The sequence below is a fragment of the Nelumbo nucifera genome, chromosome 1, assembly GCF_055504915.1.
Source record: "Nelumbo nucifera cultivar China Antique chromosome 1, China Antique-T2T, whole genome shotgun sequence".
Classification (NCBI taxonomy): domain Eukaryota; kingdom Viridiplantae; phylum Streptophyta; class Magnoliopsida; order Proteales; family Nelumbonaceae; genus Nelumbo; species Nelumbo nucifera.
Window position 1 is genome coordinate 163,633,853 of NC_142649.1, and position 12,922 is coordinate 163,646,774.

Sequence of the window (12,922 nt, forward strand, 5' to 3'; positions counted from 1 at the left end):
ATAGGGGACAAATATATCAGGGTCTGGTCCCACAGAGTGGGAACTTGTAAACAGAAAACAGTTTAATAGGAGGCTAGATAAAATTTTCTGCAATAGATAACAAAATGTAGCATACAATGGATAACAAATATGCATTTCAAATTAAGCATATCTGATTTTAATCTCAAAAAATGATACAAAATATTGAAAGCATAAATGACAATGAAAATAAAAAGAAATTAACTTCTAATATGATAACTAAAATCCTGGAAGAACAATGCATTTAAAATCACTATTCTATGAAGTTCAAGGGGCATTCTAAGTTGAGCAATGTGTATGTTAAGGCTAAAAGTTCGGGTTAAAATATTCATACAAAGCACATCTTTAATAATTTAAGTTGGATACGAATCAAATTAAGTGGATACATATCATTCCCAAGATCATTACTAAGATCACCCAAATGTGTGCCACGTCAATCTCAATTGATGAAACCGTGAGGATGTACTAGAGTTCAGTGAGCATGTTAGACAGTAATCCCCTCATTTCATAAGTGCACTCCAACCTCACCATAACATCACCAGTGAAACCACCTTGGTGTAAGGCAAAGGGTTATCTGAACAGGATCTTAAAGGATCCAATCACTTCAAACAATCAAATATGGACAAGGATTTGGCAAATCTAATACATATCCCCTACAAACACCCATGTCACTTTGTGTCCAATACAGGTACTTGAGGTAAGATGGAAGGTCCAGATATAAGAAGCTCTAACCTTTGTAGAGCTTCACAAGTAGATAATTAACAAGGCAATCTCAGGACTTTTGTCTATTATATATATTGTTTATGCAAATTGGGCAATATAAATGCAAAGATAGAGCTTCAGTGGGATGAAGTTAGTTATGCCCAGGCTTAAGGTATAGACATCCATCTTCACTGTTACACCCCCTTACCATTTCAAACTGTGCATAGAAAATAGTTGGGGTAGCCACCACCAGCATGCTGGAGGGATGACAGGGACATAAGAGAAAACAAAGGAGGAAGTGATAAGATGCTTTCCTTGTAAAAGGACAATATGATGTGCACGAGAGGAAGGAAATTTATTTCTTACATATAAAAATGAAAAGCAAAAGGAATAATACAATAGTTTTATGAACTGAGCCCACCAAAGAACCTACAGGCCAATTAAGGTTAGCACTTGAGACTTGCCATGGGTGTGATCCAAGACGGAGCCTGAGTCTAACCTTAAAGTGACAGGCATTAACCAAGCTAGGCAAAGATCAGCTTCTTTACACCCCTGGGTATCACTACATTAGATGCCAGATATGGTGTTGTTAAAGAAACAGACATGAAAAAACTGAACACAACTTATTTTTCTCTTGAAAATGCAGAATGGCATATACAAATATTACACAAAAGCTTGCACTACATTAGATGTCAGATATGGTGCTGTTAAAGAAACAGACATGAAAAAAGTGAACACAACTTATTTTTCTCTTGAAAATGCAAAATGGCATATACAAGTATTACACAAAAGCTTGCACTACTTAATCTTAGGTTATGTTGCTTCAGAGTATTATACCTATGGATACATGTATTATATTATATTTATATATGCAAAAATTTGAAGATATGTTAGGTTCGGATTAGGTCAGATTGACCAGGCCCTCAACCTTGACCCAACCCAATTTTTTAGGTTGGTTTCAGAAGCTTATATGAGTTAATAATCATAGATAAGCCTTGTTTTGAAGGAAATTGTTACATAATATCCAACTTGGAATCCAACAAACAGAAAATGAAACTAATCACCCAACTGGTGATTGAATGGTGGTACCTTGGCGGCTATAGATTCTAGAAGCATCCCAATTGTCATTCTTGAAGGAAATGCATGTGGATTGATAATAAGATCTGGTTGCATTCCTGTTACTCCTGAGAATGGCATATCAATATCAGGCCACAATTGAGAGCAAACACCCTTCTGCCCATGTCTACTGCTAAACTTGTCACCAATGATTGGATTTCTAGGACGCCTGAAACGGATGTTTACCTGTGTAAAGTAATACCAAGAATAACGTAAGTCAAGGTTATGGAAGCATAAAAGGAAGTAATAATCCACATGCTAATGGTATGAAGTGTAAAAAGCAAAAGCATTTGAGAAATGTAGAGTAGCTTTAAGCAAAACCCTGATACAATGAATATGGTTAAGGTGTTCTGTGTAGTTAGAGTAGCTTTAAGCTATAAAATAAGAACAAAAATTGTATAAACCAAGTGAAAGAGAAATGTATTCCATAAGAGACTAAAAGGTACACAACCAATCCTCTTGTAATATACATGGTTCTAGAAAAAAAAAAAAAGAAAATTAAAATATCTTCCATAAGGAGAATAGCATATGGAAGAAAGCTACACAAATTTTCTTTCCAATGAAGAAAGAAAAAAATCTTCATAAAACAGAAACGGAATTTGTTCATTGAACATCATATAATGGAAATGTCTCCCAGTGGAACTGCATTTCCCAGTGAAACTGCATTTCCAATGAAGAAAGAAAAAAATATCTACCATCTTCTTTTTGCAGCCAGCCAATAACCAATTTTGAATCCCCTTCAGCAATAAGCTTGCAACAGTTCAACTCCTTAGCCTTCTTCATACCCCTCCACTACTGCCATCAAAGTTCAGTTTAACGAACCCAGGAGCTGGGGAGTAATTTTGGTCTTTCAAGGGGATGAATCAACCACATCCTTCCAATTCCACTGTACCACTCTAATAGAAACTGCCTCAATAATGGCCTCCTTACTCCTTTCCTTGTCGGAAAACATTCTTGAGTTCCTTTCTTCCCAAACTGTCCAGAAAATAGCAGCCCTAACACATCTCCATAGAGTTCTACCCCTCTTCTTTGGACGTCCGAAGAAAGAAGAGGCAAACAAGCCATGTACATCCAGTGGCTCTGTGTGTGTGTGTGCGGGGGGAACCAAACCCAAATATTTGAAACAAACAGGTGGGATATTAATAAGTGGTAGCAGCTTTCACCATTAGCCTTACACATGATACACCATTTGGGAGATAAGCACCAGTTAGGTCTTTTTCTTTGGAGCAAGTCACAAGTGTTACACCTTCCCAGAAAGGCTTCCCAACAAAAGGCTCCAATCCTAGGAGGAATTGGTTTGCCCCAAACTTTGAGGACCGGAAAATTGTTCGCCAGGCAATCAAAAGGCTGCACTAAAGCTTTGAAAAAAGAGGCACAAGTAAACACACCAAAATAAGTCAAAGTCCAAACCCTATTATCCTCTCACCTAGATCCCCCCCCCCCCCAAGATCTGAAATAGAGCTGAGACAGAATAGACTTCAGAATCCCTAAAATCCCTTCTAAAACTCAAGTCCCAATCAAAACCAAAACATGAGTCTGGAGGAACCAAAAAAGTGGACACTGACTCATCTTTACAAGAAGAATGTGAATAGGAAGAGGAGAATTGGTCTTTCAAGCACACAGCCCACCCAAGAAGTGAATAAGAACCAAGATAGAATGGACTTCAGAAACCCTAAAACCCCTTCTAAAACACCAAGTCCCAGTCAAAACCAGAACCTTTTGTCTGAAGGAACCAAAAATTTGGACACTGGCTCATCTTTAGAAGAAGAAGAAAGGGAGTACAAATGGGTGAGTGGAACCCAATTTCTACCCACCTTCCAACCTCTCATCAGGTTTCTAGAGTTTGCCCTTGTTATCAATCTGTCAAAAACTTTGGCAATTACGGTGAACAAGAAAGGAAGGGGGTCCACTTGTCTACTCCCTTTAACTACAGGGAAGTGATCTACCACTACACGATTAATGAAAATAGATTAGTGGCAAGTCTCTAAATAACCATGTATCCACTTGCACCACTTTGTCCCAAATCCAAAGTTCTCCATCACCTGCAGCAAGCTTACACATAAATCCTTTCCTCCCACTCCTTCTCAAGTCCTCCACAATCTCATTAGCAATTAAAATCTGATCAGTTATCTGATGTGAGGGAGCAAAATTCTCAACCTCATCGAAAGCACCTTAGCAATGATTTTGTACAGGTTGTTTACCAAGCTTATTGGTCTAAACTCCTTAGAGTGATTAGCACCCTCCGTATTTGGAACCAAAGCTATAAAAGTAGAGTTAAGCCCCAGATTTATCACCCCCTCTCAAAGAATTCATTATAAACCTTCGATAGATCCTATTTTAAAATGCCCCAACAGTCTTGGTAGAAAGCCACTGTAAACCTATCTGGTCCTAGTGCTTTAGTTCTATCCATAGAGATGATGCTTCCTTAACCTCTTCCAGATCAAACCTCCTTTCGAGCCACACTTTTAAATCTTTTGGAACCTTTGGCCAATGGCCAGTCCAACCCCTCCAACCATACCATTTAGGGGCCTCCTAAAAATAGCTATAAAGTGATCCATACATGTCCTGGCTATCTCAAACTCCTGGGTGCGAGTTACATCATCAATCACAAGCTTAGAAAAGTTTTTCCTCCTCCTCCCGTTGGCCAAAGCATGAAAGAGCATTGTATTCAACCATTTATGTTTGGATTTTTGCCTTCAGCTCACTTCTTCCTTAAACAATAGATCCTCTAAGTGCTTCCTTAAATGCTACAGACTCCACTCCTTGATTCTAGATTTTAACTCCTTTAATTTCTAGTGAAATATATAATATATATTATATGTTATAATATATAATAAAGTATATTTTATTAAAATTCGGTTTTAACCAAAATAACCAAAAACCAAACCAAAAATTTTGGTTCGGATTTTTTCTTTAGTTCAGTTTTTAAAATTTCGGTTTTTAACCAAATAAACCAAATTGCTCACGAACCAAATAAACCAAATGCTCACCCCTACTTCCATTTCACCATTATTTTACTTTCCCAACAAAACACGGGTGATAGAGCCACATGTTTTCGAACCTGAACAGGGCTGGGCCCCAGCTACCCATCTCTTCTTTAGCAATGGAAATAGGCCAATGATCAGAAGTTAATATAGGCAAAGCTCTGGAAACCAAATATCCCCAATGTTCCCCCAATCTGTAGTGAACAAGAATCCATCCAGTTTAGACCAAGTAAAATCATTGTGCAAGAGAGGCAATTCCTTTAACTCAGTATTGGACTAAGCAACCAATGCTGGCATCAAAAACATAGGCCGACTCCCTAGTGTCAACTACAAGGATATTTTTAACCATGGTTACTATGGTGCCAAGTCTAGTTTGGGTGACAGTGGAATGCCTTGTTATTTGAATGTAAGAGATAATAGAATGGATGTGAGTCAAGTTCGGGTGACACAAAATTGATCTAACATGGCAAAAGAATCACAACAGGGACACAACCCTTGTTGTTTGAATGTGAGAGAGAAGGAATGAATGTATGTCTTTATTGCAAAGAAAAGAAAATAATTCATAGTGTAGGGATAAGGAAATTGAATGCTTGTCATTACCGCAAAGAAAAAGGAACAAAAGAATAAGTGTAAGGATAAGGAAATTGAGACCTACCAAAAGAGCCCTGTTATGTAAGTGGTTGTGAAGGTTCTCAGTGGAAGCTGACAGCATTTGGAGAGAATGGAACACAACATGTGGAGGAAGATTAGCAGAAATTACACCAAATTCATCAAAGAAATTCGTTATAGGGCTGGTAATGGAGACCCAGTTAGTTTTTGGAGGGGTCTATGATGCTCTGATAAGCTACTGATGGAGATGGGAATAAGCATGCTTCTGTTGCTGATTGCTTTGAAGCAACTAAATGACTGGGAATGTCTAATGATGAAGGAACACTCGCAGTTCTCTACAAGCAACAGCCCTGTAGTTCTGGCCAAGACTCCAGAGTCTGGGAATGGGGTCTAGGGAGATGTTTTCAGCTGCATACCTCTTCCTTTATCTAACTAGGTATGTTAGGTTAACCTACCTTGGGAACAAAGTTTGGATAACAACCAGTGTTTTAAAAGCACAAGGGGCATGTTGCGCCCCAAGGCACGAGGCATACACCTTTTCGAAGCAACGCACAAAACCTATTTGAAAATTTAAGATACATAAACATAACCTGTAAAACATATTAAAATGAAAATTTAAAAATAAAATCAAGCAATAGCTTATAAAACATATTCAAGCATGTAAAGCACTCAATCTCTTTATTCTTTTTCCCAATTCCATTACTTCATAGTTCATATAACTAATGTGATGTTAAACATTATGCTAATTCTACAAACCACCTTTGTACCAAGTCCCTAGAGGCAAGGTGCTAATTAAATTCTTAATTGTCTTTTAAAAATTACTTTTATTAAGATGAATGAATGAGAAACATTAGCAAATATGGGGTTTTCAGAGCTTTGGTGAGCAAGTGAAGTGAGTGAACCAGAGAAGATACCAGTCACTAGGCTGAAGAGCAAGGCACACAACTAGCCGCACCAAGCACACCTTTTGAAAGTGCTGTTCCTGCGGGTTAGGCGAGGTGCATACCTTAAAACGTGCATTGCCTGTGCACCTAGGCACCCCTGAGGGGAACACCTTTTAAATCATTGCTAACAACAATGAAAATTTTCCTGCAAAATCTCACTTATGGTATGGACTGCCCCTAGGGAGAAATCTCACTGCATGTGTAATATGTTCCCAGCTGGAGGAAAATACCCTAATTTACATTGCTGGCTGGCCCATGAGATTAGGTGTTCGCATATGTATGATCAAGCTAAAGAGGCAAATTATTGTGGTCCTCTTTTACCAGCTGCAATCAACAAGAGTTTCATAGTGCACACCATGAAATGCAAGATACTTGCCATTTTATGGGCCTGGATGAATGTTAATCCTCTCTACAAGTATGTATCTTATACATCTCTTTTTTGTGAAGCTTTTGAATATACAACCTTTTCTTTGTACAACAACTCATAAGTAATATAGTAAATACTTTACCTTATTCAAAAATATAATAATAAGCAAAGTATATTCTATGGCTCTCTAAGTCGAAAACTAGTTTTTATTTTTATGTTTTTTTATGATGCCGCTTCAGATGCATACGTTTGTATTCAATTTGAATGAATTGGTTGCACACCTGTAACCATTACATCTCCCATATGGAAACACCAATGCAAGGCACAGTGCAACCCCAAAAAATGCCTCATCGCCTATGCAACTATCTAGGCAATGATTAGACAGCTACATTTCAAACTATACTGCTTTTTCTCCTATGCTTTAAAAGATCTCAACATTTGAAGCAAAAATTATGAATCAAAACGAGAAGTGCAGAACCATGCTGAGAAAAGGATGTATGAATTTGTGCACACCTGTAACCATTTCAGTAAGGTTGTTGGCCCATGCACAGTGCTTTTATTAACCAGGGCTTTTTGCATGTTTTGATTTTCAGATAGTTCAATGCAGTATATAACCTTTTTCTCAAAAAATATTGTATATGAATGAATTAAAACTCTTAGCGTATATGGAATTCCAAACAGCTATTTAAAACCTTGAATATTTGAATAAATTAAAAAGCACACCTAGAAATCTTAGAATAGTTTCCTAGCTGCTAGCTACTTCCTCTGATGATGATCCTAAGGCTGAAGCCTAACACGCCACCTAAAATATTGGAAAACAAGAGTCTAATTACCTTCTGCATAGGCTTCTTAGGCTTTCTCACATCAACAGCAACATAGTCTACAATAACGGGTTCTGAACCCTTTAGTTTGGTTGCTTTTGTTGTACCTGTAACTGTGTTGTAGATGCTACAATATGGTTCATCTGGATGAACTTTCTGAAAGCAGATAGAATGAGATCAAGGATCAACGAAAAAAAATCAAAGAAAAAAAAAGAGCCAAAGAGAAAAGAATCAAACCTGTCCAACATATGGAAGTCCATCTGAATCAATCAAAGAATGTGTAGACTTGTCCACATTACTTCTTGCAAACAGTTTCAGATCTTCATCTGACTTGCCGCTTTGATCTGCCAAGTCAATAGTTTCTGTCTGCATAAAAACAACCATTAGCATGGAAAAAGATTAAATTTGGAAAGATAACAGAGACCAAGTGTAAAGAGACTGGACCGAATGGGCCCTAACATCCTCTCTTGTAATATCTTTTATTTTATTGTTGATGGGCCACACTTAATGGGCCTGTTATTTATTCTTGTTTTATTCTCTTTATGTAACTGCCAAGCTGGCCGCCCACTTAAGGGCATTCTTGTCATCGTCTATTTTTTTAGATCTTAATAAAATAGGCTTAGAGGAGAATGAAGATTAATTTTTGACTCCTCTTACCTCTACTTTTCGCCATCTTCTTCTCTTGTATAGCTGTTCAGACCTTTTCTTTACTTCTTCTAATCCCTAAATTTGTTCTTGATATTTGAGGACTGATTTACATCTTGGTATTAGAGCAGGTTTAGTTCTTTCTTTTTCTTCGTTCCCATACACTCTAAAATCAAGAGAGTGTATGGAGAGATAAGTTCTCTATAGTAAAGAGGATCACTTGCCTAGTTGGTAGAAGGTGTGGAGAGTTTAGATCTGGCTGGATTTTGCCAAGAAGCGGTGTTGTTCTGCTGCTGCCCGAAACCCTAGCCGACTAGAGATTTTCGAGGTTACCAGGAAAGGTGAAGCTTGGGTGTGGCGCTCTGTGCTTGGAAGGTGTCTCGTGACTGTTAAAGGAGGGTGGTTTAGGTTTGGGTGGTTTAGATTTTCGAGGTTACCATCTCCCAACAGCTGGACGGAGCAAAACCCTAGTTTTTCAAGCACCCAAGTTCTGGTTTGACTTCAAATAAGTTTATATAGACAAAATTTCTAGTTCTTTGATTTTCGTTTGATTGATGGAGACATACGAAAGTGAGTTCAAGCAGGTGCTGGTTTCTGGCCTTGGCTCAGTAGATTCCGTTTTGACTGGTGTAACCACAATCAAGCTAGATGGGACAAATTATCTTGCTTGGGCACAGTCTATAAGAATCTATGTCTGTAGTAGAGGAAAACTCGGGTATCTCACAGGTAGTAAGGTGAAACCCGAAGAGACAGACCCTAAATTTGAAAAATGGATGCAAGAGAACTATACTGTCATAGGATGGTTGGTCAACTCTATGCAACCTCATATAAGCCAGCACTATCTTTGGATGTCTTCGGCTAAGGAGATATGGGACAGTGTTATTGAGACCTATTCACAAAAATTGAATGTAGCCAGAGCTTATAAGTAAAGTGATGTGAAAAACCTGAGACAGGGGGAGAAGAGTGTAGCAATCTAGTACTCTATACTGAAATCCCTATGGCAGGAAATTGATGTTATGGAGACAGTGGTATGGGAGAGTAAGAAGGATGCTGAAATGTATAGAAAGCTGGTGGAGAGAAATAGGGTGTTTGAATTTCTCACTGGACTCAACCCAGAGTTTGACATTATTAGACAAAATATCTTGGCCAGAGATGAGGTTACTCTTTCACAGGCGTATGCTATGATAAGTAGTGAGGAGAGTAGGCGGCAGGTTCAGTTGCAGAGTCCACCTACAGAACATTTTGCACATGCAGAAATGAAGCCAAAGGGCCCTACTGAGAAAAGAGAGCAGATGTGTGAATATTGCAAGAAAACAAGACATACAAAGGACACCTGCTGGAAGCTTCATCCTAAGCTTCTCCCTGATAGGTTTAAGAATAACAATAACTCTAAGAAGGGCAGTCAGGTAGGAAAACCTAAGACTGCTAATGTTGCTACAGTACCTGAAGGGGGAAGTAAGGAGAGTGAAGAGAAATCAATCATTGAGCAGTTGGCTTCAATGAAGCTGGATTTTGAAAAAGTATGGGAGGCTCCTAAATCACTTGGAAGCTACGGTTTCTTTAGCTCACCCTTCCAACAACACATCATCTTCATTGGCTTTTGCTCACTCAGGTATTCGTGCTTCTGCAAATCATGCTTCAGTTTCAGGTAATCATAAAATCCCTTGGATTATTGATTCTGGTGCATCAGACCATATGACCAGCCTATCTAATCTTTTTTGCTCATATCACCTTCTCTCTGGAAAAGAGAAAATATCCCTTGCCGATGGGTCCCTTGCCCCCATCTCTGGTAAAGGTGATATAAAGACCTCTGACACCCTTTTCTTATCCTCTGTCCTTCATGTCCCTAAACTTAACACAAACCTTTTATCTGTTAGTAGCTTAACAAAATCCATGAATTGCAGCATAACCTTCTTTCCCACTCATTGTGTTTTTCAGGCCCTGCAGTCTTAGAGGATGTTTGGGAGTGGCCATGAGGCGGACGAAATATACTTGCTGGACACACCGGATCAAGCTTTGGGACCACCTCACGGAGTTGCCTTAAAGTCAGTTGTGTCGGAGTCTGTTAACAAAATTTTATTATGTCACCTTCGGTTTGGTCACTTGTCTTTTTCTGCTTTGAGTCAATTGTTCCCAGATATGTTTAAAGGAGTGTCTTTATCGAGTCTTCATTGTGAGTCATGTGAACTGGCAAAGCATTGTAGACATTCCTATTCAATTAGCAATAAAAGATCTATTTTTCCTTTCCATATTGTTCACTCTAATGTGTGGGGGCCATATCATATGCCTACCATGGAGAGTTACAGGTACTTTGTCCTTTTTATTGATGATTATTCGCGTTACACTTGGATTTATCTCATGAAATCCAGGGATGAAGTACCAGCTATTGTGAAAACCTCTTCCTCACCCAGTTTAATTCTCGTATCAAAGTATTCCGTTCTGACAATGCTAAGGAGTATTCTGAGAGAACCCTCTCCACCTATCTAGAAACTTTTGGGGTTATTCATCAAAGTTCTTGTTCCTACACTCCACAACAAAACGGGGTGGCAGAAAGAAAGAACGGACATGTGGTTGAGGTTGCCAGATCCCTCTTATTTGCAGCCCATGTTCCTATAAAACTTTGGGGAGATGTTGTTCTTACTGCTATTTTTCTGATCAACCGTATGCCCTCCCAGGTCCTTGGCTTTAAAACCCCTTTTAGTCTTCTCTTCCCGAATGAGGATATCTTTTCTCTTATTCTCCGTGTTTTTGGGTGCACTTGCTATGTGCATATTCATAGTCATCAAAGGCACAAGTTTGAACCTAAGGCTCATAAATGTGTTTTTCTGGGATATGCTTCCACACAGAAGGGTTATTGCTGTTTTGATCCAGTTCGTGGCACCCGCTTTGTATCTCGGAATGTCACCTTTGCCGAGTTGACTCCCTTCTTTAGCATTCCTCCTGAGGGGAGAAATCTGACGAGCCCTTTGCTATGTCTCCAGCTGTTCCTCTTCCCATTCCTTGTGAGTCCGATCATGGGGTGTCCACTTCTCCCACTGGACCTACCTCTGATATTCCTTGTGAGTCTGATATTCCTGCACTTCAAAGGTGGTACCAAAGGCAGAGATTCAGACATGTGCAGGTTGTTTCCACTCCTTCAGAAGAGCATCTCGCCACTCCCATCATTCCTAAGGTAACAGGTCAGCCCTCTAATGACCCATCTCTAACTGCCCCAGACCTTGACCTTCCTATTGCTCTCTGCAAGGGCAAGTGGAAGTGTACAGCCCATTGTATCTCCAAACACTTGTCTTATAGCCTTCTCTCCCCTTCCTACTACTCCTTTCTTGCCTTTGTTTCTTCCCATGCAATACCCAAGTCTGTATCGGAAGCATTATCTCAAGCTGAATAGAGGGATGCTATAATGGCCGAAGTAGATGCATTGCATAAGAACCATACTGGGATATTGTTGACTTGCCAGAAGGGAAGGAACCAGTGGGTTGTAAATGGGTGTTTACCATTAAATATCACTCGGATGGCTCTGTTGAGAGGTTTAAGGCTCGGTTGGTTGCTAAGGGCTACACTCGAATGTATGGCATTGACTATCTTGAGACATTTGCTCATGTAGCTAAGATGACCTCAGTCAGGGTTTTACTATCTCTAGCTGCTACTTTTGACTGGCCCCTACACCAGTTTGATGTTAAAAATGCCTTCTTGAATAGAGACCTGCATGAAGAGGTCTATATGTCTCTACCTCCAAGAGTGTATGGGAAGGAAATGAAAGCAAGGTGTGTAAACTACACAAATCTATTTATGGTCTCAAACAGTCTCCTCGGGCTTGGTTTGAGAGATTTCGGGCTGCTCTTGTCTCCTTTGGCTACACTCAAACCCAATATGATCATACACTGTTCTTGAAGAGAAATGACTCTCTGGTGACCTTCTTGATTGTTTATGTTAATGATATTGTTGTCACGGGTAATGACACTGAAGATGTTAGTAAACTAAAAGGATTTCTCAACTCTGAATTTGAAATCAAGGATTTGGGAGATCTTCGGTATTTCTTGAGTTGCTCGATCTATGGATGGTATCTTCATCTCTCAGCGTAAATATGTCCTTGATCTTCTTGCTGAAACTGGTAAACTTGGAGCTTAACCCATCTCCACTCCTATTGATCCTAATCATAAGCTTTCTGCTACAGATGGTGAGCTTTTGTCTGATAAGGGTGTGTTTCAGAGACTGCTTGGGAAGTTGTTATACCTTTGCATGACTCGGCCAGATATTTCCTATGCAGCAAGTGTTATTAGTCAATTTATGCATTCTCCTAGAGATACTCATTTAGCTGCTGCAGAAAGGGTTCTGTGCTACTTGAAAGGTACCCCAGGGAAAGGTATTCTATTTGCTAAACATGGTCACATGAAGCTGGAAGATTTTACTGATGCCGATTGGGCAGATGTATTGATGATAGAAGATCCACCTCTGGTTATTGTGCTCTGGTTGTTAGGAATATTGTATCATGGAGGAGTAAAAAACAATCTGTAGTTGCTAGATCCTCAGCTGAAGCAGAATACAGGGCAATGGCACATGGTGTGTCAGAATTACTATAGCTACGTTCCCTTCTAGAAGAATTGGGAGTGGACTACGAGAAACCAATGATGCTCTATTGTGACAACCAAACTGCTATCAACATTGCACATAATCCTGTTCAACATGACAGAACTAAGCACATTGAGGTTGATAGGC

The 12,922-nt window shown here is 39.3% G+C and overlaps 1 protein-coding gene across 3 annotated transcripts in view; it reads right to left on the minus strand.

Moving 5' to 3' along the window:
* The window catches only part of NRPA2 (nuclear RNA polymerase A2), a 66,287-nt gene that overhangs the window by 9,391 nt on the left and 43,974 nt on the right, over positions 1–12,922 (minus strand). For all 3 annotated transcript variants that reach the window (XR_016080536.1, XM_019200281.2, XM_088895050.1), the window contains exons 23-25: positions 7,799–7,927; positions 7,574–7,717; positions 1,810–2,022 (exon numbers count right to left, since the gene is read on the minus strand). Coding sequence is in view for 2 of the 3 variants with exons in the window: in XM_019200281.2 (XP_019055826.1) it covers positions 1,810–2,022; positions 7,574–7,717; positions 7,799–7,927 (486 nt within the window). In the remaining variant the exon portion in view is untranslated. The remainder of the gene's footprint in view (positions 1–1,809; positions 2,023–7,573; positions 7,718–7,798; positions 7,928–12,922) is intronic.